Here is a 27555-nt window from a genome sequence, read left to right on the forward strand (position 1 = left end):
GACAAGCCGGTCGGTTTGACGAGCGATTAAAACACCGTTGGTCCAGCTTGTGAGCAACACCACCATCCCACGGACTTACCGGAACGTTAGCGTTAGCTGGCCGTAAATTTTAGCCTCGTTGATGATTTTCGAATCGATGTAGAGCACGCCCTTGAGCGGCTCGATGACGCCCTTGCGCGCCACCAGCTCCCGGCTGCCCAGGTACAGCGTCAGCAGTTGGTTGGAGGAAGTTTTCTTGTACACCCTGAAAAGGGAAACGGAAAACGGTGGTGTGTTGTACTATCGGGTTAGAATCAATTTCGAACGAAGCAATCGATCGTTTGGGTGTGGAAAGCTTTGTTGGTCTGCCGCTCCGCGCTGGAAGCAAATCGGAAAAATGTGATGTCTCGTTTTTACTTTCTTTTTTATGTGAGCCGCAACAGTCAAGAGTCCCCTGAATAAGCCTGATTGCATTGAAAGCACGAAATGGGAAGGAATTTTTGTGTGGGTAGATTTAAATTGTAACAAAAAAAGTCGATAGAGCCTCTACGGAAGAGCCTTTTCGATAGGTGTATCCTGGTCACGGCACCACAAATCTTCTGCATTTATTGTACAGAGCAATTGGTTTTAAACCCCAATCTCTTCAACAGCTTTAAGCCGCGACTCGGAGACATGTTGCACCTGTTCATTTTCCCAAGCGGACCGAACACTCTTGGGGAATAAGTTAGCGTTTTGGATTATGGAATGGTTTTTATCGCTCTTTCCGCACATATTACAGACTGTTCTATACCGTTTGGGGACTTTGTTGCGTGCGGGAAACGAATTAACGCCGAACGCCCACATAAATCAGCATTAGCTTATTATGCTACTGTGCGTGTGTTTGCAAAACTGGTTGGCTTATCGGGGAGGAGTGATATTTTATGCTAATCCGGAAGCTGCCGCTTAAGGCACTCGGTGGGAGTTTATTTTTGGAACCGAACCGTGCCTGGCAGTGTAATTAGTTTGTGTGTTTTTTTTAATGCGTAAAATGTTATTGGGCTTCTACTCTATTGTTTCGCCGTTGGCAAAAGCATCAAATGTTTCAAATGGGATTTACAAAATTAAAAAAAAAAAACGTATGCGAAAGCAATCGAAATGCGGCTTTCGATCGCGCACACAATTCAATTTATCTAATGCATGGAATATGTTACCCTCGCTCGCCGATACTCCCGCTCGGTACGGATTAATCCGGTTTCGAAGCCCAACCAATCTAAATCCTGCAATCGCAAGGGAAGCCTCAAAGATTTCGTTTCCCCCATCCGGTCGTTCCATTTATTTCGTTCGTGTTCGTAAAAAAATCATACCTTAAGAGCCCTCGCGAGAGCTCACACCATCTACGGTGCTTTGGACTGGGTTGGGAGTTCAGTGGAAAAAAAACGGAAAACACAACCTTCGCTAGTCATTCTAGCAGTAAATTGCAGGTAAGTTCACCATGGTAAAATAGAGTAGAAAAAGGAGATGAGTAAAAAAACAACAAAATGAAAAACGTAACCCAACACAACCAGCAGCAGTGAAACAGCGAGCGGTATCGCCGGTGTGACTTCTAGCGTTGAGGAAGAAAAATGGCACAAAGCGCCAGTGTGCAGCGTGTGCTATCAAAACTACCGCATTACACGCCACTTATCCGAATGAGCAGGGAAGGGGAAAGCTTAAGCCAAGCATCGAAGCTGTTCACTCCGATCGGGTGGTGTAAGCATGTAATCCAGCCAAACCCTCGACCCTCTCGTGGAAGGTATAGATTGTGTCCAATCCTATCCGATACTCCAAAATGGGGAGCCGACGACTACCGCGCACTGCTACTGCTCTAGGGGAATGGTAAACCATTTTCCCCTGGATACCCAAAACCACAGGAATATACACATACACACTCACACACACCAACGCCGACTCCGGTTGCATTCCTTTGGGTTTTCGCCCGGAAGGCAGGAGGGCAGTGGATGGTTTTAAAGGTGACGACGAGTGGTGGCAAATGTGGCTGGCCTGGATATCAGCCCTTTCTGGTGTGCAGTGGTGGTATGGTGTGTTTTTTCATGTTTACCCATTGTTGCAGTATGCGAAAGATTTGCGACACACACACACACTGGCTCAACACAGTCGGCGGTTCTCCATTATTTGTGGCGTTTCCTGGTGCATTTATGCAGACGTTTTGTCCCCACTCACATTTGGCCCGCACAGCTACCGCAAAGGTGGCATCAGGAATTTAAGCTGGATTACAATTTATTTACTGTCAGATTGGTTTGCCCCGAAGGGAAACTGTGCTCCCTCCATGTGTTGGTTTATTTGTTTGAGCTTAATCAAACCGGAATTGGGTTTGCACAGGAGGCGTCCGGCTAGGAGGTGATGGTAAGGCGCAGATGCTTCATTTACTTACCGTTGGGAGCCAACCGGATCCGCATCGGACGCATCGTGTAGCTTTCTGTGGGATACAAAAGAAAGGAAGTCGAAAGAAAAAAGAATGTCAAACAGTTTCCGATTCAATTTCGGTTCAGGTAAAGGGGGGTTTTCTGTTTGCTCCTTAGTGGAAATGAAGCCCACCAGCTCAACGTGAGCTACTTTGTATCGAGAAGGATAAATAATATGCTTCTAGAGTAATTAACAAGACAGCCTTGGGAAAGTTTTGCTTAACCATTTGCTCGTTAGTGGCACAAACCGGTAATCCACAGCGCCGAACGAATGCTTTCACGTCTCAGCTCTGTGCGGTGTTTGATATTTGATAGTCATCATTGCTATCACCGCACACAAATCAAACCAACCCGGAGCGTTCCGTTCCAAGGCCGGTGTGCAAAACGAAACGGTTTCGTAATCTAATTCATCACGGCAAACGGGCTGCTTGGTGAAAACCGAACCCACCCCACCACCAACGGCAAGAATTAGGTTAAACTCTCAAGACGATGGAACAGGCATACGCACACCAATATAAGCACCGCTTTCGCTGCGACGAAGGATATTAGGGAAGTCGGCCACCGGAAGCAGGCACTTTCCCTTGGCGATTGAGATGGGTCGAGATCGAGCAGAAGAAGACGTCGCCAGGGAGCAGCCTATAAACTCTGCCCAGCTGCTTTCTTCGTAAAACGAGCAGCACGGCGTTCGGCGGTGCTCGGAGTGGTTTGCGCTTCCAGAAATATTGCCGCCGAACCGAACCTTTTGAAGATTTACTCATAACCTTTGCTGCCCTTCACACCACACCACCTGTGCTGTCATCGGTTTTGTGTGCGTGTGTGTGTTTTTGTTCGTTGTATTCTGCTGTCGAACGTCTGCAAAACGGCGCTAAGTTTCCGGCAGCCAAGACAGACAGATATGTGTCTTATATATCCGGTTTGCCGGATGTGAATCCCGAAATGGGTCCAAAAGCAGGCCGAACAAGATAAAGGGACAGGTAGAGTCGCACACAGGCACACACACAGTCCAATACACAGGAGGCAGGCGGATGCGAACGAATGGAATGGCAAAAAGGTGGGTACTCGTAAGAATTATGTTCAACGCTGAAACGTGACGCTTTGCTTCCGATCCGATATGGAAGGCCTGTCTCTAGGTCTGTCTCCTTAGATAGTCCTCTTTGCCGTTGTGTTGTGGAATTAAATTTACATGCACCGTTTGTTGCCGGCTGTGGAGTTGTGGAGGTAACACCCGCGCGGTACCCCCCATCCCAAGGGAACCCCAAGAATGAATGATCATCTATTGAGGGGAAAGGACGTGCGAATCGTTCAGCACCGGGGAATGGGAAGGAAATATTACTGTCTGCTTTTATTGCATCGAAACTGTCCTTCGACACACACACAGGCACACACAGGCACACACAGCGACCGGGTGCAATTTATGGCACCGGTATGCCCGCTGCGAAGTGGCCCTGGTCTAAATCAGAGAATGTGTTGCGTCCTTAATTCCGTTCCCGGGGCTCCCAGGGCGCGTGTTGCCAGCGTACGGACGGCGATAAGCTTTCAAGGGGGCGTCGGATACATTATTGATTGTTTTGCTAACGGCTAACGAGCTGGCTGGGAGTTGGCGGCAATGAGGATAAATGCTTCTTTGGAGCTGCTCCACTGAGCAGCAGCACACTTATGGTAAGAAACTGTTTGCCGGCTGGAGACTCCGGAGGCTGTGCGAGATTACGGAATGGTGCTCTTGGAAGAAGTAATGAAATAGAATCGTCGGTGCATCGTCTCCATGGCATCTGTGTCTGCATGGTTTTCAACTAATCCCGTAAGAAACTGTACTGGAAATGCTGAGATAAACTAGTACCCTAGAAATAATGTCTGTTGCACTGGAAACACTCCACGCTAATTAAAGCAAATTTGCAGAACAGCTTCAACCGGGTTGCAGAATCAGGTACAGCATGGGGCAATGTACGCTTTTTGCCGCAGCGGCACACCGACACAGCGACCGTGTGATAATGTGGGTCACATTTTTCACTGCAACCGAGCATCTTGTCCACACACACACACGCCCTCTCCAAACACGCATCAAGCGTCGGCGAGCACGGTTAAGCATAATTTGAGCACCATCCCGCCTGGGCCCACCTAAAGGTATAGCACGTTAGACGCTAACGATGCACCTATATCTCACGGTCCTTACCTGTCCTCCGTCGACGATGGTGACGGTGCTTTGCATATCTCCTGATCTTGGTCGTCCCGTTCCTTCAACATCGTTGCGCCGTGCACTTCTTCGCTTTGGATGGATAGCCTTTTAAAGCGTGCCGGCCTCTCCCGCAGATGACGCAAGGGTGCACAGGGCGTCTCGTTCTTCGCAGCCTTACCGCCGGGTCCGGCCTGGTGTCCTTCACGCGACGTTCACGTTGCTGGAGACGGTATTAACTGAGGCGTGCACCGTCGTGCCGGTGCTGTTGCTTCAGGTGCTGATGCCGGCGCGATAAAATGCTGACAGACATTTGCAGGCGTCGGTAGATGGTGCACGGCGACGGTACAGGTTGCAGCATTGCGCCGTCCTTTGGGATAGCGGTTTGTGTGTGTGTGTGTATGGTGCACTATGTTGCTCTTCCGCCTAGCGATGGTTGGACAACTCGGCTTCCATTGTAGCAGCGGCAAAGGCGGCAGCAGTTGCCGGCAATAAAAGAAGTCAGCATTTCATGATGGTACAAAGGTACCAAAGGAAGGAAGTCGCCGCCGGAGCAGCCCAGGAAACGTGTAGGATGATATCGCAGCGGTATCGATTTTGCTCACCCCGGGCAGATGGACTGGGACGATCGATGAAGCTGTAAAGATAATGGAAGAGAAGAGTGTGACAGTGTGTAAGAATGGATGAAAGATGACACTCCCACCGGCACACTTTCGGCCGTTGCAGAACGGTTGTCTGGCACTCGTCTGCGCCTTTCTCCGTTCGGCTCGTATGATCGATGCGTCCGGCGTAACACAATTAACGCGATGCTCCCGTTGCCATTTGTTCTAATTGAAAGTGGGCATGGTGGGCACGGTGTGTAGCATGAATCCTGTTAAGGCCAGGCCTCTGGGAGCTGACTAATTTATTAGCCATTCGAGCCAAACGGTTGGTTGAAATTAAATTTATCTGCCTAATTTCTGAGCTGAGTGGTGCTGATGGCTGCCAGAAGCGTTTCAGAAGGGGCCGAACATAAAAATGCATAGCATCGTTCAACGAGCATGCACGGTTATTTTGCCTTTCAGCTGGAAGTAATATTTTACCAAACCAGTCCAAACCAGAGCTCCCGTGAGTTGCTGGGCCAGATGGGAGGTACTAGCCGGACCGTGGTTAGGATGCGTAACCGACACAAACAACTCCCAGCAGCAGCTTAAATCCTGTGCTGTGTGCGGTGAAATTTCGAGGAAATGTTGCACAAGGTTGGTCGCATTGTAAACCTGCTGTGCGTACGAGCCTTTTCTGGGTATCGGTTTTAGCTCAAACTTACATCAACAGTCATACGGCAACTGCTCGGTCTCGGGATCTGTGCTATGGCACGTCCATCAGTGTTGTTTAATTTGAACCGCAAAATGGGTTGCTTATTAAGAGTGAAATATTCCCCCCAAAAAAAAACCATAGCAACGTAGGGTGAAAGGAGAAGGCTTCGCATGTGGTTTGGCACAAAGGTACACTCATTCGGTACAGGAATACAGGCGCTTGGGAGCTTTGTTGAAACACAGTTCAACACGTCTATTTGAGGTATGTACGTTGTTATTACATTTTTACAGCGTTACTAGGAAAGAGCCGTTTTGCACCAGAGGCCCATGGTAAGTGCTCATTACGGTCTAATTGGGGGTTGAGAGTTCTGGATCTTATCTGGAATGTTTTCCGTTTTAAGCGCTGCAATCTTATTCTGTTTAAGTAGTTAAAACAAGAGTCGGTGCTTGAAAATTGCTTGAAAGTGAAATTTGGGTTTTTGCTAATGATTCTTAAATTGTTCAACAGTTCAATTTGACGGGACAACATGTATATCCATAGCCTGATTGAAGCTAATTACTGATTGCCTTATTGCCAAAACAATATTTATATATCCTATTGGTTTAATTTCATCTGTAATTACTGACTCAAAGCTGAAATAGTACAACCTCTGCAACAAAAAAAACTACAACTAATGATGGGATTCTTTTCCCACATAAATTATACGTTAACTGATCCATGCATGATACACTCACACACGACACTCGATGACGAAGATTAACTTACTCTATCATACAAACATCAACGAATATGTTCCAACACCGTGGAAATCGATCGATTGAATCACAATAAAAAGAAACATCTGCTAACCGATGACAGCGTTGCCGTAAACGTGGGCCAAAGTTTACTATCGCTCATCGCGCAAACCTCTTTAGCCCCTCAGCCCAGTACGTGTCGTGAAAGTTTTAATTGACCCACAGCGTCTAAAGTTCGCTTGAACAAACCACCATTGCGGTCTTAGAAGTTGCTCGTTTGCTTCGCACACACACACACACACACGCTAAGGTTTCACAGAACGAGAGGCCCCGAGTTTCGCCTGACCTTCGAAGACTGTTCCGCCTGTTTGCGATTCATAGTAACACCTGCATGTTAGTGGCATTCGGAAGCATCGACCCCACCATCCGATGGGGTAAGTTTGCTTTTGCGAACCATCTACAGTCTACCGGCGGTGGTCACGCTCGCAAACGTCAATCCCATCGCAATGGATCGGATGGCTTGAATGCGTCACCGTTGTGCCGTACGGCAGGGCGCGATGGAAACCGACGGAAAAGGGTCGACAAAGCGGCAGGCCGACCAGATGGTGAACGTTATCAAACGTGCTTTGGAAGTCGATTGTGTCGATTACATTAAACGCCGTGCATTGTTGCGATTGTGCTGTGTGTGGTGAGGGTGCAGCAAGTTTGTCTTGCCTGTGACATCTCTCTGTATCTCTGTCTCTCTCTCTCTCTCTGTCTCTCTCTCGGCAAACAGTCGCGCTAGTTGTAGTAGTAGTAGTGGTGGTAGTATGCCGAATTTCGGCAAGGGCAGCAACGACAAACTCGGTGAACGAGGAGGCAACGATAAACTTTTGCCCACCCGACTCGGTAGCTTCCGATGTTTCCGGAAATGTACACTCCGTCGCTTCGGTTTGGCAGGGGCTGTTTGGGGGTTTGGCGGAGGGGTTTTTGTGCAAATAAACAGCCTCGCAAAGCAAGCGATCAATAGAGCGGCCTCCCCCCTCCTTAGCATTCGCTGTTGGTTTCCTCGGTGGGACAATGGCGGAGAGCATACTTGACAATTGATGTTAAACGCCGGTTCACGCTTGAAGCGCAATGTAAGCGTAATTGTGTGTCGGTGTATTGGTGTGTGGTTGTTTTGTTTGTATCTCGAAAAATCTTATGAAATTGCAAGAACTCACAAAAAGCAGCATTAAGCAACGCTCGTCATACAGTTGTGCCGTCATCGTCAGTTGAACATCGGGCGGCCCTTGAAAACGCATTAAAACCAAACCAAAAGTAACACAGACCGAATGGACCTTCCAAACTGTTTGTCAAAATAAACAAAGGTTTGAACCCAAACTGACCCCCGTTTGTCGGTTACTTTCATTGTGCAAATGTTCGTACATCACACACAGCTGTCAAGCCTGGCCATGCTTCGGGAAATGAGCGCCATCACTTTCCATCCCTCATTAAACCCTTCTCGCTCCATGGCTGCGTCGGCCCAAAAAACGGGAAATCCAATGACTAATGAGATGAAAGACGGAAACTGTGCACTCTCCCCTTCCCTTTGGCACGGTTCGACCCGAGATTTCCGTTTGCTAAGAATAGTTTCTCGACGTTCGGAGAGCCGAGCGTTTCAATCATTCCCACGTTTCAATGGGGACCGCTTGACGCGAAGCATATTTGCTTCCTGCCGTATCACGACGATCGTGGCGAGGTTTTCTGTGTGTGCGTGTGTGGCAGTTGGTTGGGTAGATGTGTTTTCTTTGCGTCGGAAAAGCATTGCTTTTGTGCAGAATCGATTGTGCCCACCAGGCCGGAAATGATCTTTTGTCGTGCACGTTTGCTTCCGACGGTAAAACAGTCTGCAGCAGTTAGTGGATGGCAGCATGAATTCTGTGCTGCTGAAAGTCAAGCTTGCTGTCGTATTGCAAGGAAGATGTGGACTAATGATGTGAACTCCAGCACTACCAGCTCTGACAAATAAACAAGTTTGTTTGATAGTTTGGGCACGCTCTGAATAGAACCAACCCAGCTGCTTTGAATAGAACCAACTTTAACCATTCACCATTTACCTACAGAAGAGCGTTGGCTAAACGTTGCCAAAGGTGCATGTGTCAACTCGATTGCTTACGATCTGTTCATCGCTGAAGCACGTTCACCGGGGTGTGAGCGTTGTCTTTCCCCTTTGCCGGAGTCGACCCTAGCTGCTGCTGCTGCTGTCATATGCCACTTATCACACGACACGACACCACAGAGGCAACCACCGGTCGGACGAGCGAGCAGCAGCAGCACCGAGGAAGTAATAAATGTGCTTTTATCGCAAAAATGTGATTACTTTCGCGCACAAATTGACTCGGTGCATCGGGCGCGTGTGAAGGGCCCTTGAAAAAGCGATAGAAAAGTGTCGATAGGTTGCCTGTAGGACGGTCGGAACAACCTTCACGTGACGGTTCGCCGTTGGTAGAGTCTTGTAAAATCAAAGCAGAAGACGAAGAAAACATTACAAAACAATACACGCTGCAGCAAAAGTTGTTTTGCCGATGCGGCGACGGCTACTCGAGTGCGAATTGGCCTCACCATCGCTCATCAATGTGGCGGCCGGGAGAGGTGTAGGCATGTAATGTGTAACGACGACTCGAGCACAAATAAATACATATGTTCCTATGAGCTGCACCTGTGTGCTTTGTGCAAATATTGGCCGATACGACCGCCACCGCCCCCCCCCCCCGTTTGCCGACGCGTAAACAAACCATGGGTCGTAAAAGTTGCCCGGCTGTGTGTGTTTGTGTTTTAACTCAATAAACCGAAGTTGCCGCCGATGGCACGTGCAGCGCCTGGAAGGTTTGTAATTGTAATGGGTGTAATGGGTCGGGAAAAGTCGGTCCCTATCGGTTGCCAAAAATGTCGCCCCAACCGTTGATGGATGAATGCTTCCGCACACACTGATCATCATTCAACAAGCGGTGGCCTGCTGCTTGAAATTCAACATGTCTTTCCCTTTTACTTACTTACCTCGCTTGCTTAGGGGTTTTTTTTTCTTCGGTCGATGAGTTTGATTTGTTTCGCACAGCAGTAATTGGGGCGCATCGGCAGAAACTGGTGGTGATTGATTTTAAAACGGGAGTGGAAGCAAAATCACACGAAAAGAACTTTGTTGAAGCAAAAGAGAATGGATGAAAATTTAGGATGCTGATTGGCAGCAAAAGCAAAAAAAAGTACGCTCCAGGCAAGCAGCAGAAGCTGGATGTTAAAACAAAAATGCGTAATCGCTCGCAAACATCTGTTTTGCAAAGTTTTTTGGCTGTGAGCTGTGAGCTGTGGAACATTGAAGCTCAAAATGTGAATCGATACTGCCTGAAGGAAACGCCAGGACTTTTCATGTATTTCTACATGTATTTCTACACAACGGTATAGATGAGTCAAAAATGGCGACGCAGGATAGCTGAGTATGAACGGTTTTGGGCGCTTTTGCTGTCGTAAAATACTGTTGAAAACACCTTTCTGTAATTTGAATGTGTTTAAACGAGCTTGATTCGTTCGAATTTTTGAACTATAGAACAAGAACGACTCAGAAATTGGAAGTAATGGGTCAGTTGCATATTGTATGGACTATGCACAATGCGATGAGTCGCCAACATTTGTGGGTGCAACTGGAAATTGTTGCACACTACACACCACTCAGCTGAATAATCCATCCAACACAGCACCTCCTCTAATTGCGGTCATTTTCACACATTTTCCAACAAAAGCATTCAACAATTTAACAGCCCTGCTCTGCTGCTCGGTAATCCTGCCCTACCTATCTGAACCATCGTCACTTGTATGTGTGTGTGTGTGTGTGTGTGTGTGTGTGTGTGTGTGTGTGTGTGTGTGTGTGTATGTGTGTGTGTGTGTGTGTGTGTGTGTGTGTGTGTGTGTGTGTGTGTGTGTGTGTGTGTGTGTGTTTCGGTTTGGATTAAATTTCCAATTACACCAGCTGGACCGGGCCGGGAATGCACCGGGTGAATTAGCCGATCCCATAACCGAGAGGATCGCAATTAGAAGGTGTATGGAAATTAAATTCCCTCGCCTCAGTCCCCATTTCAGCCCCATTTCGTCTTTCCCCTGTGGCGGAAGCTGTGGGCAGCTTCGTGCCAAATTGCTAAAAGTACCACGAACGAATGCGGCGGCACCCTCGCGCAACGGTGTGGAAGTGTTTTTCCTGATAATTGTACCGGAAAACGTCGATTCCAGCCGAGATGCAGTTGCAGCGTGACGTCAAACCGAGCGCACGACCACCATGGTGAAAGTGATCAGCGTTTCATTCTTTTTTTGCACGCCTCTCTGCTGCGTTTTCTCTGCCCGGGGTGGATGTGGCTGCGAGCAGTGGCCACCATCTGGGCCGCTTGGTGCTGGAACTCCGGTGGAATTTATGGCAGCGCTTTGGAGTACGTGCGACTGGGTGGCAAGCCCGTTAAAGGCACTCGGCGCTCTCCTATTCCCCCTTTTGCTTGCCGATGAAGACAGCGTCTGGGTTGGCTTCGTTGGCAAAAGTGTCCGCCGACTCGGAAGCATAATTACAGCATAATGACGATGGAGAGGCTGCATTGCTACGCTCCCGCCCTTCCGTGTCGCGTGTAGCGGGCATCCCGGGCATGTGTGGGCATGGGTTTGGTACATTCCGGGAAAAAGTGTGACATTGCTCACCTGGACCCCATCTGGTACAAAACGAGAGAGAGAAAAAAAACTATGCTCTGCTTCTTGGAAAGCGCACGTGTAAGTGGTAGGGCTTTTCATCAGTTTGTTCCAATTAGTGCAGCATCGACAGCGATGGAACGGACAATTAAACTGGTTTTTGAGCAGTAAAGAGCTTAAATTCCGGGGAGCCAGGTGCTTGTACCGGCGATTGCACTCGATTAGTGTGAATTTATGTCTTATTTTTATTAATTTCTTTGGATAAATTAATTCAGATTGTTCAGCTTAATTCCTTCCCCTGCCATTCTTGGCGGCCATCAATTTGCTACACACATTTCTTACAAAAAGCTTTGTCTACGGTAACAACCGAAATTCGCAGAAAAACGTAAACATTTTACCCTTCATTCAACCTTCTCCGTGGCACAGGGCAAACCATTTTTGGCATTGACGATTTCTGGCAAAAGACATTTCTCGGAAGGCACACGAATTGCCTCCGCAGGCTGGACCGGGCCTTCCGGGCGGTCTGTTTTTATTGTAAGCGTGCGAATGGTTCAATAATATTTTTATCACCTTGACGCTCTTAAGAGATTGTGGAATTTCTCCCATTTCGCTTGACGAGTTTAGCGTAATCCGTTGGTTGAAGAGGGAAAGTGGTGAGTGTAATCTGTTACAACAGATTTTCGTTAAAATTATCGATTGAAACTGTGCTCAGCAGAGCGTTTCTTTGCGCATTTAAAGAGTTCTAATGATATGACTCTTGATAGATGTTGAATAGGACAAGACTTTCTAGTAGCCGATTTTTTAATCCAAACAGCAGCTTTCATTTACGTTCCCCTGGCTGACTACAGGCAAAAGCTGCTCCAATTCACGCTCCCCTAGTGTACCATTGTGGCGAACAAATAAAAAGACATCAAGACGATCTTGAATGGGAATCCCAATTCAGCTTTGTGTGTGTTTTTGTCTGCAGATTGTTTCAGTTTTCACTAACTTTGAAGCTGATAAGCGGCAGCGAGCTTTTCTTTGGCCGTTTCAGAACCCGGGCGATCTTTCATCTGTAAGAAATTAGCCGCGAGAGAAAAACGCACAACAAGCAACCATCCGCAGCAAGAGAACGTGCCGCTGGCACTGATGAGCTGCGGTAAACTGGCGTCGTCTGGCTTTTGTTGATGTTGCTTTTTGATTTGGGGACGCTTTCGCAGTGCACGCCAACGTCGGTCGGTGCGTCGTTTCGGCGGGATCTCGTTGCGCGATGCAGAATAGAACGCAAAGTCACAGCGTGTGGCACAGCGAAGGTAGCATTTAATTAGTTTCTTTTGTGGTGACGCAGCAGCAGCAGCAGCAAAAGAATAGACCGAGGGACAAACCGTGCAAACAAATGAAGGTAAATATTAAATTTATTAAATGCACCGTGGCGAAAACCGAGCATTCGGGGGGAGTTGATTTTTTGTATGGGCCAATTTCATCTGAATTTTCTTTTCACGCTCAATAAGCGCACAATGAGTCTGAAAGACAAACGGGTATGCGTTACTACGTGCGAACCAGGGAATGAGCATTATTATTTTTTGTTTTCGTTACTTCAGGCTTGTACTGCTTTCGCTGTTGGCACGCCATAGAATCAGGTCAATTTGAAGCAATTTGTCTCCCGCAAGTTCGTCGCAAAAAAAAAACAACGGAAAATTACTCAAAAATAACACTCATCCATTGTGTGGCACAATGAAGCTGTAAGGCTCATCCTCTATCCTCCAGGACCGTCCATATAGCACATTCTAAAGTGACGGGGCGGGCAAAACAAAACAACCGATGGAGCGCACCTCCATCGAAGGAACCACCAACAGCAAACGCTCGTCCTACGCTGTTTCCCCCGTCCGGTACATGCACCGACGCTTCACTCGTCACGTGCGGCGCTCGGATCGAGCGGCACGTCGCATTCCAATTTGGCGGTTTAAAAATAAACACCAGCGGGAGGGAGGCACACGCACACACACACATATCAGAGAGCAACCGGGCGCCTCCACCGTTCGTACCGCAATAAGCGCAACCACCGTGTGGAATCGGATGCGCCCGCGTCGGTTGGGGACCGTCGCCGTGTTCACATTTTAATATAAACGATGTGGAGCACGATGAAAAATTACTTCCACGCGGGTGGGTGCGGAGCGATGCAAATGGGGTGGAGCACACAAGGATGAGGAAGAACATCATCATCATCATCGGCATGATCGTCGTCGTCGGCGTCTCATGCATCATCGGTACCGGCGGTAACGTCTCAGTTGCCTTGATCCAAACCGACCGTTTCCCAGCGCTACCGTTGGCAAGGAATTATACCATAATTTTAAATGACCGTAATCGATACACACTCCCTTCGTACTGTTCTTGGGATACCAGGGGTTCAGGATAGATGGTAGAAGATAAAACGTTGCTTCACTGCATCGTTGCTTGTTATTCTTCGTCTCGTAAAGGGGGTGAAACATGAGCAGCAGAACCAGCAGCAAGTCAGCAACTTTGGCGCGGTTTTACACATGATGCCGCTTCGTACGGGGGACTCTGTCGTGGAGAGGAAATGGAGGAAATTTCAAAATGGAGAAAAACAAAAACCCCTCCCTAGAAAGCAAACACAATGGGCATGAAAATTTGATTTATTTTCAATTTCTACTCCCCGCCGCCGTATCGCTGCCGAAGGCTGTAAAGAGGTTTTACTCTGACGCTTCATATGTTTTCGCTATTGTTAGGACCACTGTAAACATGGGTGCACCCATCATCTCTTTGTTTCACTCGCAAAGCACGCGAAAGAAATTCATCACAAGAAAGTATTGAAGTGCCTACGGGTTACCTAATGCCATATGATACGCGTCCACTTGTCGCTGTGAGGCCGCTGTTGCTGCCAGACTGTTCAATTAAGGGGCTGTTTTCCGTTCGCCGGCTTTTGGAATTGCATTACTTTTATATTACTTTTTATTAGATTTATACGAAATGAATAATGTATCGCGCGCACCGTTACACACGTTATTACTTTGCGATATACATAGATGAAATGTATACGAACCGTTCACTCGCCAGCACAAACAAAGGCTACCAATATCGAGTGAGCGCAGTAACGGGATGGCACGGGAAGGAAATCCCGAAACGAAGTGTAATCGTAGATAAACGGTTTTTCTTACACTAACACGCTTGCGACCTTTTTCGAGCAAGCGACGGACAATTTACTAGCCGTCATAAAAGCACGGCAAAATGGTTGTTTGTTTTAATATGGTTCTGGGTTTTATTAGACCCTCCCGAGCCCGTCATTCAAGGGGAGGGGGAAAAGGACCGCGAGGAGCTACGGAGGAGCAAATAAAGCACGCTTGGCAGGGATTTGAGTTTGCCTCATGTTTCCGCATTCACAACTGTGCCTTTTGTGTTGTGTTGTGCGGCGTCCCCGCTCGAACGACTTTATTAGCAAACAAATTCCCAATCGTAAAGCGACTTCCTGTCGCAAAAAACAACTCGGACTGCTAAAACTTGGAGTCGACTTGGACCGGGAGGGACGAGCGATGCACTTAATTTCTATTATGCAGCAAAAGCTATTTATACCACCGTCTTTTCCGTATCGCATGGGAAGGCGTTACCTTGCCCAACAAGTGGCGGCCAGGATGGCATCCAAATGGCAACCCATAAGCGGCAGGGACGGAATCGCTTTTATTGACCCTACTGACGGGGCACGATCCATCATCATACACTCACACGCCAGGCCACCAGATGCTTGGTGGTGTGCTCTCGCGTAGCTTTTGCGTGTTTCATTTCCGAGCTCGTGTGGTTTAGTGTTGTTCCCGCCGTTGCGCCGGAAGCGCTACATACAAGCTCTCGATGAATATGTTTCATTTCCGAACGAAACAGTAACACATACACCACATACACACATCCCATGTTTAGTGGTGTGTGTGTGTGTGTGTGTTTTGGATGATGCAGAATGGCGCGCGGGGTAAAAATGAACAAAAAACAATCTCTGATGCTTTCGATCGTAAACCGGTAAACACGCGGGCAAGATTTCGTCGCACGTCAGTTTGCACGTTCGCCTGCCTAATGAAGACGGATGGCAGGTGTGAGAATGGCAGCTGCGCGCGGAAGATACTTAAAAGTAAAACGTACATTTGAATGTGCAGTTTCGATGGACGTTGCGGCGGTGAAATCGGCCGCACTAAACCGTACCAAAGCCACGCTAATGTGAGTCTCGATTTATGTGTGCATGGTTTTTGTCAGTTTGGCGTGAGCTTATCACACTGGCGACACATCATTTATCATGCTCTCCGTCACTTGAAAACTCAACGCCACACAATGGATGGATGACCGATGACTTCTCGGTTTAAAAGCATCTCCCCAAACGATGCGCGACTTCATATGCGGCGTCTCTTATCACCCAAACGCGCGGTGAGATGCGCTTCCGAAAGACACTAATGACAAGATTTTATGTTCCCTTTTATGTGTGTGTGTGTGTGTGTGTGCTCTTTTGTGTGTACGCAAGCACATGTGGCATATGTGATGAGCGCTGAGTGGCTCCAAAAGTGTCACGGAACGCTGACATTTGGCTGTCACGAGTGTTCGCAAACAGACACACACACACACAAACTCATCTAGCCATCGTCACCCGCGTCTTTCAATGTGCGCCCGGTTTTATCGCCCCGTCAATCGTCGCCATTTTGTGCCAGTGCTCGGGGCATTGTTTGAACGAGCACTATTATCACGATTATGACGAAGGCAAATGTTCTTTGACGGAAGGGAGATGTGGCGCAGTTTGACCCCCCACGCGATAGGATTAGCACCCGTCCATCATCGGAGCTGGGTCCGGGTCTAACCGGGTTCGGTTTGTTCGCCCGGCAGCAGGGTTGGCAGGATGTCTATCACCACATGATGTGACTTCCCGGCCCAAACCGCGCCCCAGCTAGTGTGCAGCATCCTCAGAAACCCGACACGGGAGAGCGCATCCTATGGTGCCGGCTCGCAATAAAACGCTAATCCGTTTTGCTCCGGCGGGTTTTCATAAACCCCTTGCCTGGAGCGTCCTTTTGCTGCCCTGAATCCTTTCGCCCGTTCACCCAACCGGCGCGAAGTTTTGTTGGAGCATCCCGGCGCGCGCAAACACGAACTCGGGCCATAATCAATCTTGATAATTCTAGCTGACACTTCCTGCTGGAGCGGTTGCTGTCAAAAATTACTCCCCCCCTGTGTGCGGTGGGGTGTGTAAGGGAGGGCGTGTAAGGGAAGATTCCCCGTTTTTTGGAGCCCCGGATCGTTTCCCGTGGTGCATAAATCAGGCTGCGCGCAGCGAGACTGAATTTATTACCGCTTGTTTTACCACGAAGAATTTGGCCGCAGCGCACGATTTATGTGCGCGGGTGGGATGATAAAGTTTTGCCGCACTTTAGTGGCTGGTGGCCGGGCCGAGCAGGAGGTGACCAGTCAAAAAGGAAAGCGAGCGGAGCTGGCTGCTGGCGGGAAGTTTTGATACTCGAACCGATGAAGCGCGCTCTTATCCGCCGAAAGCAGGAGAAAGGATTTTCATGTATCATGTCACATGCAGTTGGCGGTCAAATAGGTGGAAAACTTTTGCCTGTTAACCCTCCCATCCCGGGCGGGTGGCGCGTAATGGAATCCTCGTCCTTCGTCTTTGATGGGACTTTTGTAAGCAAGCGTTCTCACTGCCACTTCTACCCGTGCTGCAAAGCATCTAGCAAAGCGACGACAAAACGAAGACACTCGGCACTATTATCACATAATCGTAAAGTTTCGGAATCTCTTTGACCTTATCGGGCGATGCGCTCGGGCGCAAAGTAAGTGGGGTTAGGGTACAGCTTCCGTACAGCAGGCCAGCAACCCTGGCCCGATTGTTCGCAATCGCTATCTCACTGTCCTGGCAGTTCGATGATGGGAAACTTTCCGATGCGATGCCCCAGTTTACTGCGGTGCTTATGATCCTTTGCGCAATTCAATCGAATCACTCGCGCACGGTCGCTGAACGGTACGCCCGCAGCAGGGGCATGATAAAAAGCATGCAGTTTGTTGAAAACTTTGCTTTCATCTCATTCGCAGGAAAAAAGCTATTGCATTCTCGACGGGCGCAATGGACATGTTTTCCACTGTGGGTGGAACCTTTCAACCCTACCTCTCACATGGATTGCAGTGCGCGTCGATGAGCCTGAGAAATAATTTACTGGAAAGTGATGTGTTTGTTGACTTCTGGGTACTGGAGGAGATACGGAATGTAGGATTGATTTTACATCATAGCAACAAATTGAAACTGATATGGGGAAAAAGCTTTCATTTTTCAATGGAAGAAATTCAAATATTGCTTCGAAGTACGCGGTGATTGTTTTCAGTGGAATAACACAGTTTTTCTCTCACATCAACCAATGCCGCTGGCGTAACAAGCTGTCTGAAGCAACTATTTCGCAATCAAAACAGACAAAAAGAATAAACAAACACACACACACACACATATTCCCACTCTAGGCAAAAGCTCATTAAAAAAGGGGAGAAGCAATCCCATCGCAAAGTTTTTCCTTCACGATAAGTGTGGAGCTGCAACGCTGCCGATGACACATTCCCATACGCCTTGCACAACCGATCCGAACGTGGTACGGGAGAGCGATTCGCAATTCGTTCGTTTTTTTATAAAACTTTGCTAAACTTCACCTGTTGCACTAACACGGGGAAAGCGGACAGGTGACACGCTCAAGGGCGACACATCCGCCTTGTTTTGTTTCCCTAACCGCACGCCAGGTGCCGCGCGATATAGTTCGTGTCAAACAAACACATAGAATAGCTTATAAGCCGTGCCCGACCCCGGACAAACATGCAATAAAAAAAAGTTTCTCCAAACACTTGTTGAACGGACGTGCTTGGTTTAGCGATAAAACAAATTAATTTGCCTCATGTCATTTGCAGTTACGGGTGCGATTTTAGCGTTGTGGATGATTGTTCGTCCATTCGATTTGCCGTCGTGTTGGAATAGAGAGTTCGTAAAGTTTTGTTCAAAAGATGAATAAAACGAGTGAACCAGTGTGTTGTTGTGGGGTGTATATTTGAACGGGCTTTTTCACTGTTGACATTTGAAATGTTCAGCCTAATTGAATACAATTCCAGTTCAATTGAACACATTTCATTAGCTAATGTGGCTCCATTTCGCTTTAATTAAGCCACTTTAATGGCTTTATTACTTTGATTTTGTCATCTGTAATTTAATTTGTAATTTAATCGAATGTAATGGAATGGAACGCGTAGCAATTATAAAATTAACATGAACTACAACGTTGATGGAGCAGCGATACTTGTCCTGTCTTTCTCTTTCTCTCTCTCTCTCCTATCAATTTTTGGGTGTAAATTATTTGGGTTACATGCAGGCAATATAAGAGGCAGACTAATGTTGTACCCTTAACCGAATGTTCCTATAGGAAACATCGACATAGCTACAGTTTAATGATTTGGAACAAAACTGCCTTTCTACAACCTAAATGAGTGAAACAATCAGTTGTTTTCCTATTTTGAGTACCCCTTCTTCCCTCCGTATCCTTAAAGATGGTCCATTTTACTGCTATATTGATGCCAGAGCTCACTTACGAAAACACAAACACAATGGTTTGAGAAAACAAAACCGAGCACAAAAGCTTTTCTTCCTCGCTAATGAGCGGCCCGAGCTGTACGGACCACAAATTCTTGTTTTGTTTTTGTTTCCCGGGTGAACACTGTGTGGTGAACTTTTTTAATATACACACACCGAGGTACCGTACGTACGTAATGGAGCGTCCTCGCTTACGAGCTGGTGTAAATGTAATGCGAACAAAAACACTTGGACAGGAAGGCCACTGGTGGAGCCGCCCAGTTGATCGATGGGAAAAGTTTGACACTGCCAGAGCGTTTGTGCAATGCGATGCGGTGTGTGAAATTATTAATATCATCAGCTGCCGTTTGCTTCCAGGCTCGATAGAGAACGGCGCTGGAATGTGAATGTTTTTAGCAACATCTGCAGCAATGGAAAATGGCGGAAAGAAAGCACTTAAAGCTTGCTTCTAAGAAAGCATAAAATCGCTGGTAGTTCGCGGTAAACACGTCCTTACTTACCGGTTCCCATTTGAGTGGCTCCAGTTCTGAGTAATTCTAGAAAGCTTTCACACAGGCATGGTTCGGGTGCCGCGGCTTTTAACAATCGAAACCGGCGGCTGTTAAGATTTAATAACGTAAGAATTTTAGTTACCGCGCCCGCATAGCCGCTCAGTGTTGCGATCTAATTGGGTAATTTAATATTGATTTGTTTTCCTGCCCTGCCTAGTTGCTGCGCTATTGAACACTCCTCCGTTTACTCGTTCGCTACTGACTTTCGAAGAAATCTCCACACATTTCTGGTGTCCCCTGTCTCCCCTGCCCTGGTGCACCCGAGTGGGTCGCAAGTTTCCCAATCGAGGGCACTTGATGGAGATCCTAATGGTTGGTTCTACACTTTCCGCCTGTCTATCCGCACCAATCGACAACGGTCAACCGGGCGGGTACGGAGGCATTTTGAAGCACGTACTCACTCACGGAAGCACTTGTGGTGCTGAAGGGCACTCTTCCCTTCACCTTCCCCCCCCCGTCCCCGTCCTTTTTACTGACCAACGGGCCACAGAAGCGAACCACCACCGTGATCGGGGAAGAATGTAAAAGGCCAAGGTAAGTGGTGCTTCCGTGACGCAGGTCAAAAGCTACCGATCAATAGTAGGCCTAGGAGACTGGGTCGGGATAAACAAGGGAGGGTGAGAGAGGGAGAGAGAGAGTTCGACATTTCGTTCACGTCGCGAACATGATGCCCCTTTGACATTGTTTGTTTTTCGTGCTTTTGGAAAATGAAACCGCCACAGCACACTAATAAGAACGCAAAACAAACGGTGGCGTCATGCGGATCGTATAACTGTAGGCGCTTAGTGCTGGAAATTAAGCTTCATTTCAACTTCCGTACGGCTTAACAGTAGCTTTTTTGGCAAGTTTGCAAGATAAATGAACAGATTAAACGCACTCCCAACACTTGTGCAAACCACCAACACAATTGAAGATTCGTGTACGAGAAACAGCGATGAAAATTGGGACAAAATGGCGATGGACTTCATTTACCCTATCCATTAAATCAATGACCACAGCACCGGGGGAGGAAGGTGTGTACTGTGCTTTCCTGGTAAAGCCGCTCATGCCATTAAATCACACTTCACCTACATCGGCAACGGCACTAGCAAACGAGCAAAGCTTCCGTGCAGGAAATGCTGACTGAGCAGCAGGGAGAGAAGGAGAAGCAGAAAGCTGACAGGTTGCATTTTCCAGCGGATGAATGCATTTTCCAATTAAACGAAGGCGCACGATGGCCGACGGCTGCTGCTTATGGGCAGCTTCGTGCTCCTGTGGCAGTGATGACGGTGCAGAGTGCATTTATTGATCAATGAATCGGTAGCTGATGGCGTTTGCTGGCAATGCCGATGCCGAAGTGTGCAAACGGCAAACCCGGTGGGGGTTAAACACCACTAAAACATAGAGCCGAAGCTTACTTGTAGCTGTAAAACCCGCTTTATCGGTGGTAAGTGGTACATTAAAGATGCATCAGCTCTCGCACGTGTGCTGAAGCGCTGGTTGAGCTTGGATCATCACTGAACGGACTGTCGTTTGCTAGTAGTGCATACCCGTACATACGGCAGATACGCGTTGACTGTACATTCAATTTGGATTATAAAAATCACATTAATAAAAGCCTTAGCGATAGAGGCATTCAACTGTTCCGTGCTGTACAAATCTGCAATCCAATAATCCAGTTCAATCATCTCTCGCCTTTGTTGCCGTTCATTCCATGCATCCGAGAGTTCAATGTTGACACTCGACGTTGGCGCCAGAAATATTGGTTCCCGATTTCTCCATGCACACTGCCAGATCTGCATACGGTAGATACACTTGCCCAGCCACGCGTGTATGTGTGTCATATGCAGGTCCGATCGGTCCGAGGTCAGATTAAATGTGAAGCTTAACCGAGCATAATTTATGTTCACTATTTGTCTGTGCCGCCACCCGGGACGGTATGCGCTCAAAAGGGGCGAAATGAACCGTGATATGAAGAGCTGTCCAATCGCAATCTCGATTATCGATGAATGTAAAATCAAACGCCCCCGGTTGGAGGTGGTGTTGGGTCTGTGGTAACGCATCAAATTTCGATGCATAGTTATTGACAGCAAATGAACTGAATGAATGTTGATACGCACGAAAACCACACGTGTTACAAGTTAAACTATGCGTGCGACAGTGTTGCCATTTTGTTATCAGATCATAAATATCTTGTTTTTAAAGACACATAACTATTCAAATGAGCAACTCTACCCGAACGGCAAGATACATTTTTTGCACTGTGACGCAGCAAAACAACAAACGAAGGCAATGAAAAAAGGCCATCACGCCAAAAGCATGTTTGCAGGAGGAGGTTGCTGTAAAAATAATGTAAGCACAACCGTTCGCTGTTGACAAATTACCCCGGTGGGTGATTTCAATTATTCCGGCCGGCCGTGCTGTCTTCATGCTGCCGCTCGCTCCGTCTGCGGCGATCGGCATTGATTGTGTATTCAGGACACGCCATTTTTTCGTAGCCCGGGGACACGTTAATTTGACATAAAGTTTTGCGGAGTAGCTGGCTGCTGGGGACCCGTTGATGGGGACGCTCCGGTTGGGAGCTAATTGGGAGGCTGGTTGAGAGATTTTTCCCTCCCCCCTCGGTTGTGGTGTTTTGACCGCAGCGTGTGTTTCTTGGTTGGTTGCTTCTATTTTTGCTTTATGTCTGTTACCATTTCGATCTAAAATCGTTCGGGGTTTTTCGGAGTAGACCCTACCTCGGGCTCGGCACTGTTCGGGAGCTTGTTTGTTGTTTGCTCAATTTGGGTAATTTTAATGCTTCCGTGTGCTGCGTGTTGCGGCGATCTGGTTCGAAAGCGGCAGCGCATTTCGCCGAAGTACCACATTATTGCAAATTAGTCCCCGTAATTGAATGGAAACCATAAGTGGATGTTGTTTGTGCAGTAAATCTGAAGATTTGACAGCTGTTTATCGTGGTAAGAAATTTAAATTCAACATGAAAAATGTTTGAAACTGCGCAATGGAAATAATCTAAGCTTTCCACCGGAAAAGTCCAATGTTTAAATGCAGTTGAGCACGGGAGCTAGACCTTTAATAATAGCTGCTGCTCCGTTATCTTCGCTTCCGGAGAGCGTTATTTTAATCAGCGTTTGTTTTATGACGGGCAAATTAAGTGGCCAACAGTTCCATTCTTTTTTTCCTTTTTCTTCTGCAGAAAACTATCACCACATTTCCTCCCGTAGCCTTCTGAGGGCATACTTTCTCAGCGGAACCGATAAAAGCATTTCCGCAAGACGTGATCCAATGATGAAAACGGTGAAAAGCAAACACATCAAAAGTCCTGCTGTGATTATGTGCTCCGTTCTTTCGCTTACTCTACGTACCCACATACACACACACACAAACACACTGTACCAATCACTGGCAACACTTTTATGGAATCCCTAAGACGAGAGAGAGAGAGAGAGGGACGAGAGAGATCTCGGCCAATCGCTTGAAGGGCACATGGCATGGCGGAAGGCTTTATTTCACCCCACCGGGTGACAATTCCTAGCCCGGAATTCGATTGCTGTCAAAAGCTGCTAGTAATGGGGAAGGGTAGAGGGTAGTTTTTCTAAGATGAAGTGCTTTATCTGGTTCACATTAACCGGCTCCCATCGTGCCAAGTGGAAGCTCTTCCTTGCTGGCATGCCTTGCTGGCAGGAAGCCCCCCTGTTCCGAGCTTTACCACCCGGTGATGTTCCCGAGAGCCCGTCGTAGCGATTGATTAAAATTTTGCCCTGCATGGGTGTAAAGGATAAATAAGACCACCCTCCTCGCCCTCCCATGGCATGGTACACGCGTGGTGGGGTAACGACACACTTTTAGCCTCACTAGAAATTACATTCGCTGCACGGTTGCTTTAGGTAAGGCGGCAGCCTCGGGTGCGTTACGTTTTCTATTCCCTGCAGGAATTTAAGACCGAATGATGAACGAGACGGCAGTTTTGGATTACGGGTTCAATTAAGCACTCAGAGGGACTGGATTGATGTTGAAAGCTGATTCAATAAATAATGAATTCGAGCGCACCGGGTTGGGTTGAAATCGGTCCCGAAAAGTGAGCATTAATTGCATGTTTTATTTAAACAATTATGAGTGAATTACATCAAAAGGTAAGCCATTTTACACGACTAAAAGTATCGTACGAACATTTGCTTCAATTTCTATTTTTCACTTTGAGATTTTTCATCAATCTATGCCATCATAAAGCGAATAAAATCAAAGTTTGAGAGTTCCTGAGTATCAAACTCTAAACTACGCCCAAATCACAAGTGGCACATGAGCACCATTCGAAAGCAAGATTATCATACCATATCAACCGTACTGAATAGTGTCAAACGTAACCTCATTTCATTTCGGCTACCGCAAACACAAACACACGTGCGGCGCTAGGCATACCATTGCTGCAATTAATTCAATTGTATTTCTAATGGTGCCGTGAATATGAATAATCATCACCCGATATCATATCTCGCCAAACTTCTCGGAACTTTCTTAAGTATCACGTGCAGCTACCGGAATCGACTCAACCACAACAATTAATGCACGTACCTCTCTCTCTCTCTCTCACACACACACACACACTCTTCGTATTGCTTCTTAGTCGCCGGCACGGCACACTTCATCCACTGGGTGACTCGATTATGCTGGCGTGATTATTCGTCCGCTTTCTTTGCCGTGCATTTCGGTAGCACGCTTTCGCCATAAACAATGCCACCCAGCACGCCGCGGTGTGTGCGCTGCGCATTAGAATACATTACCCGGGTGCATCATTGCCCCGCAGCAGTGGGACGGAGGAGCATGGCCGGTTTTTTCCCCCCAAACGAAGGGCATGCTGCTGGGTGCGGTCATGTGAAGTGTGTTTTCTCAACAATCACCCATCGACCGGTTGGAGCTGCTGGCTGGCTGGTTCGATCAATGTTTTTCCTCCGCCACACCAAACACACGCACGCACACACACACACACACACAGACGTTTGAGTGCTTTTTTATCTGATAAATAGAAACAACACTTTGACCGGCGTCTCCTCTGTCAGTGTTTGTGTGTGGTTTTTTTTGTACTCCGGCCCTCCACCGTTTTTCACATGTTTCAAATGGAGCATGGAGCACTTGATCGGTGCTGTTGGTGGTGGGGCGCGTTGCTAACAGGTCAACGTCATTCATTCGCGCGATGGAGATAGTGTGATTGTGTGATTTCCCCCCACCCCCCCCCTCTCACGATTTCTCACGTTCACCTCAACTTCAGTGCCTCCGTGGGTTAGCAACATTGGCCGGATGGTACGGCCATGGAGTGGCCGTTACAAACGTTCTGCCGCGAGTACGGCCAACTCCATGCCCACTGGACTGGACAAGGGAAAGTCGCTCGCACAACCGTGATTGATCTCGCAAAAGTGCCGGAGCAGAATCAACAGCGCAAATAAATTATCATTCGGCATTTTTTTTTTTTTGCTCGCTTCAAGCATTCGGCAATGTTTGGATCGTTACAATTTGCTCACTGGTGTTTGTTTTGCATATTTATGGCTGGCGAGAATGGAACTGTGTTCCTTGCTTGCAGATGCGTGACGCTCAACCAGACCTCTTCGTTTCCTCCGTCCCTCTCTATCCGAATCGAATTGGAATTGCAAATGAAAACGGAATCGTCGGCTGCCTGTTTAATCAATGGAAATGACATTAGGAAAATAGCTTCCTCGTTGGCCACCTTGATGCTTCCTGAAGGGAAATTCCCTTCTTTCGTTCCTACTTTCGTGACGAGGTTAAAAGGCATCTACAAGTGAAGGTAAATGTTACATGAGTATGTGTGTGTGTGTATGTGTGTGTTTGTGCTTGTATTAAAGGCAATAAAAACAAGCGCATTTAATTCCAGGGAAGAATAAAACCACCGAACAGAATGTTTATGGCAAACGGAGCGAAAAGTGTCCCACCAAAGGGAGTTTTTCTTCATTAGCAGAACGACGATTGTCGCTTCCACGAAACCATTTGTAAGGGTTGTAAGAAGACAGGTCAACGAAACGTTACCGTGGCCAACTGGAAGCTCGTGGAAGATGCGCATCGTGCTCCTCACAGTGAAACCTTTCCATTGGGTCTCTCTTTCTCTCTTTGTTCGCTTTTTTGTCACACCCCCCTAATGAATACAACTTTCATTTCCAAGCACTAAACTACAATCAAACCCTCTCAGCCCTGTGTGTCCTGTGTGTCCCCCATTAGCGATCCTGTGAGCCGCGCCGGTCAATAATTATGCCATTAGGGCCGCAAATTAAGTTCCGTAATTGAATTCCCGTCGATCGCGGAAGGAAGCGGACCTAATTAAACATGGCAAATCACGAGGCAAAGGACACGGAATCGGCTTACCTGCGGTGCGTCCGCCGGCTTCGAGCGTGTACTTGCGCGCGCTTGACTGAGCCGTCTGTCCCCCAACACGCCCCTGCACCTTAATACGCTATCTTATCGGCGATTGGGGCTGGTTCACCGTTTTTAGTGCTGTTCGGTCTTTTCCCTTTTTTTTCTAACGACCCATCCTGGCAAGGTGATATACCTTTCGTCACGGTTGACTAGGATGGACGGTTTCGCGGGAGTTGTAAATCAAAATCCTATTTTCTGGAATGTCAATTCTTGGAACTTTTGTACGGCGGATGTGCGTACGAGGAAGCAGGCAGCAAGCCACTTTAATTTGAAACGTTTCACCGTTTTATGATGATTGGAGAGGATAAAATGTGTGAATCTCCTCCTTCCCTTCAATCTATTTTGAGGTTATTTTTGTCTCATTTTGTGGCAGACACTACCCTGCATTAGTGTTAGAGGGGATTACGTAAAAATCATCTCCTACCGCTCAGCTGTTTAAACGGCGCCCAAAAACTGTACTAAGGTGAAGCGAACTGCAAATAAATTAAAAACGTGCTCCATCCTGCTCCGCCCTACCGAGCACAGGCTGTCGTTGGAGCACGTGCAGCAGGCCCTGGAAACACTTTCACTCACCAGTCACACACACACAAACATACACAATGTACAGCAGCAGCTTCGAGGTCTAGTCGTTCGCCTTCCTGAGCACTTCTTCGGCCGCTGTGCGCAATCTGCTGCTGCCCGCTGATTCTTTTCCTCGCTTACGAATTATTTACATTCCTTGCTGCTGCTGCTGCTGCTGGCTGACCCTGGGGATCAACCGAAACTGAGACACACCTCCAGCTACATCTCGTAATCCAGCACACTCGTGGCGTGGCTCAAACTGCGGATTAACTTGAAATAGCACTCAGCGCACTCAACGGCAGGATTGAGGACGGCGGGGGGGCAACTTCAACAAGAACTTCAACACATTTTTTTCGGGAGCGATTGGATAGGAAGAGGACGAACACGAAACCAACCGGAGCAACGAAGCAAACAATCCTCTATCGACCGGAAACGTTCGTCCACTGTTTGACGTCACAAAACGGCGCTTCGTAGCATTCGTAGCACCTTCACAAACCTTCCTGTTTCACTTTTACACAGAACTTGATAGTATCCGAACACGAACACGGGTTGAGTTAAAGCGACGGCACAGAACGCTCTCTTGCAGCACAAAACACACGTCCAAACACCCGCAAACGGTCAGATGCTGGAGAAGCTTTGGCCACACTGCACTGCTGTAGTAAATGGCACCCGTGCCGTAGACCCAAAACCGCGCGCAAAACCTACTTCGATGCCGTCGGACTATTCGCACACGAATGACGGACACGCTGCGACCTGTGCCGATGAACAGCAGCAACCTGTGGGAATGGGGATGAACTCGGTGAGCTACTCTCACTCTCTCTCTCTCTCTCTCCTTCGAGCACTCACTACAGAGCGCCAAGAGCAGAGCGCCACAGCAGCTTCGCTCGCAGCGTGAAGGAGATGTACGGGAAGAGGAATGAATTCCAAGACATCAATGCCCGAGAGCGATGAAGGAAGAACAAGAAAGAGAAAGAGCGAGAGAACGCAATCATCTTACTCAAATCAACCCCTATCGTGGGGCCACTAAAACAGCGAGCTACACTGAACCGTGGCGCACTTGTACAAACGTTAGTGTTGATCGCTGTATTATCCGCCGGGCGGTCGCTCGTCGCTCTGGCTCCACCACAGCTTCCGTGCGTGCGCGGGCACGGGGGGC

General features: G+C 47.8%; 1 protein-coding gene across 3 annotated transcripts in view; it reads right to left on the reverse strand.

Annotated features, from left to right (window-relative positions):
* Positions 1–27200, reverse strand: part of LOC1281035 (arrestin homolog) — a 45019-nt gene extending 17819 nt beyond the window's left edge. For 2 of the 3 annotated variants that reach the window (XM_061652052.1, XM_061652050.1), the window contains exons 1-4: positions 26412–27200; positions 4591–5227; positions 2390–2434; positions 80–244 (exon numbers count right to left, since the gene is read on the reverse strand). In XM_061652052.1, coding sequence (XP_061508036.1) covers positions 80–244; positions 2390–2434; positions 4591–4661 — 281 coding nt within the window. In that variant the 5' untranslated portion in view covers positions 4662–5227; positions 26412–27200. The other variant, XM_061652051.1, reaches the window with a different exon arrangement.
* Between the last annotated feature and the right edge of the window lie 355 nt (positions 27201–27555).

Source organism: Anopheles gambiae, chromosome 2 (assembly GCF_943734735.2).
Source record: "Anopheles gambiae chromosome 2, idAnoGambNW_F1_1, whole genome shotgun sequence".
Taxonomy (NCBI): domain Eukaryota; kingdom Metazoa; phylum Arthropoda; class Insecta; order Diptera; family Culicidae; genus Anopheles; species Anopheles gambiae.